Source organism: Limulus polyphemus, unplaced genomic scaffold (genome assembly GCF_000517525.1).
Source record: "Limulus polyphemus unplaced genomic scaffold, Limulus_polyphemus-2.1.2 Scaffold1258, whole genome shotgun sequence".
NCBI classification, from domain to species: Eukaryota; Metazoa; Arthropoda; class Merostomata; order Xiphosura; family Limulidae; genus Limulus; species Limulus polyphemus.
In genome coordinates, this window is record NW_013666868.1 from 44076 (window position 1) to 45588 (window position 1513).

The 1513-nt window shown below is 30.1% G+C and overlaps 1 protein-coding gene across 1 annotated transcript in view; it reads right to left on the minus strand.

Annotated features, from left to right (window-relative positions):
• LOC106462822 (COP9 signalosome complex subunit 6-like) overlaps positions 1-1513 on the minus strand; it is a 23595-nt gene that overhangs the window by 1328 nt on the left and 20754 nt on the right. Inside the window, exon 8 of the mRNA XM_013922783.2 lies at positions 1196-1264. Within this exon, the coding sequence (XP_013778237.1) occupies positions 1196-1264 (69 nt within the window). The remainder of the gene's footprint in view (positions 1-1195; positions 1265-1513) is intronic.

Consider the following 1513-nt stretch of genomic DNA (forward strand, 5'->3'; position numbering starts at 1 on the left):
TTAAGTGTCATCGACAATCAACAGCAAGAAAAAAAAACGATCGGGTAAGTACTTTATTTCATGTTTATTCTTTATTTATTATTATAAAAGTAACTAAAATGTAAAAATAGGGATCACTTTAGGTTGGTTAAAGTCAGATTATAGAAAATAAATAATAATAATTGAATAAAAATGTTTCACAAGGCTCGCAAGCAGCTCATGGGTAATGTAATTCAATAGCATAACGCAACCTCCACATTCCCCAAGTGATTTACATCTTATAATGGCACAAAGGGCAATAAAACAATAATATTTAATTATAAATAGATCTATACTGTTACGAGTTTAAAGCTACATAGGATAAACAAATGTAGTTTTATGTTACAATTTGAAGTCATTATTGAAGAAAAAAAAGGGGGGTACTTTAGATTTAGATTTTTTATTTTTTTTGGTTGGTTACGAGATCAGTCAAATTGACCAATGTGGTTTAGAGTTAGAGTAGAAAAATAACAGATAAAAATATAAAGTTCTAGTGAAAACAAACATTTGAAATGTATTTAGGTTTTAAAGAAAACACAAATCAAGTCTGAGATTTGTGGAAATTTTAAACTAAATGCAACTTCATTAATGAAAGTTGTACAGAAATACATTAACTGAAGCATTATCAAACTTATTGCTCTATCTTTCATGACATACCCTTAAATATTTATATAACAGTTACTTAAAATGTGTTCTCTATTAATACACAAAAACATAAGTTGATTATGATATTTGCCTCAATTCTTAATTTTGAACTACTGAACAGAAGGAAAACAGCAAGTCAGCAGCATCCATGTTAAGGGATTGACTGTCACTCTCATAAGGCATGTATAGCTAAAAGTGTGGGTATACATGGTGGTAACACACAAATTCTAACCTGCTCACCATCTCCAAAATCTAGAGCTCTACCACAGGGTCAACTCACGGCACCTTTGTTTTAACCAGTGGCACTGGTCTAAAAATGTCATAAGCATTTTTTAATTTTACTACATGCTTTAAAACTGCTACACTTGAGCTTGTCATCATTTGTGCATTATAGCTTTTTGTTTCAATTTAACTAGTAACTATTCTATCTCTTAAGAACACCAACAGAAAAAGAAACATGTTAACATTAAAAAAAATGTTTACTGTGGTGTAGCAAAGACTGATGAACATCTATATCAAGTTAAATACATACCTGATTAATAGTGTTACAACCTTTTGTCAAAGTTCCAAGGTATGTCATCAATCCCACATCGTTACATTGCTGAAACAAAAGGATTAAAAATTACAATCCCACGTCGTTACATTGCTGAAACAAAAGGATTAAAAATTACAATCCCACATCATTACATTGCTGAAACAAAAGGATTAAAAATTACAATCCCACGTTGTTACATTGCTGAAACAAAAGGATTAAAAATTACAATCCACATCATTACATTGCTGAAACAAAAGGATTAAAAATTACAATCCCACGTCGTTACATTGCTGAAACAAAAGGATTAAAAATTAC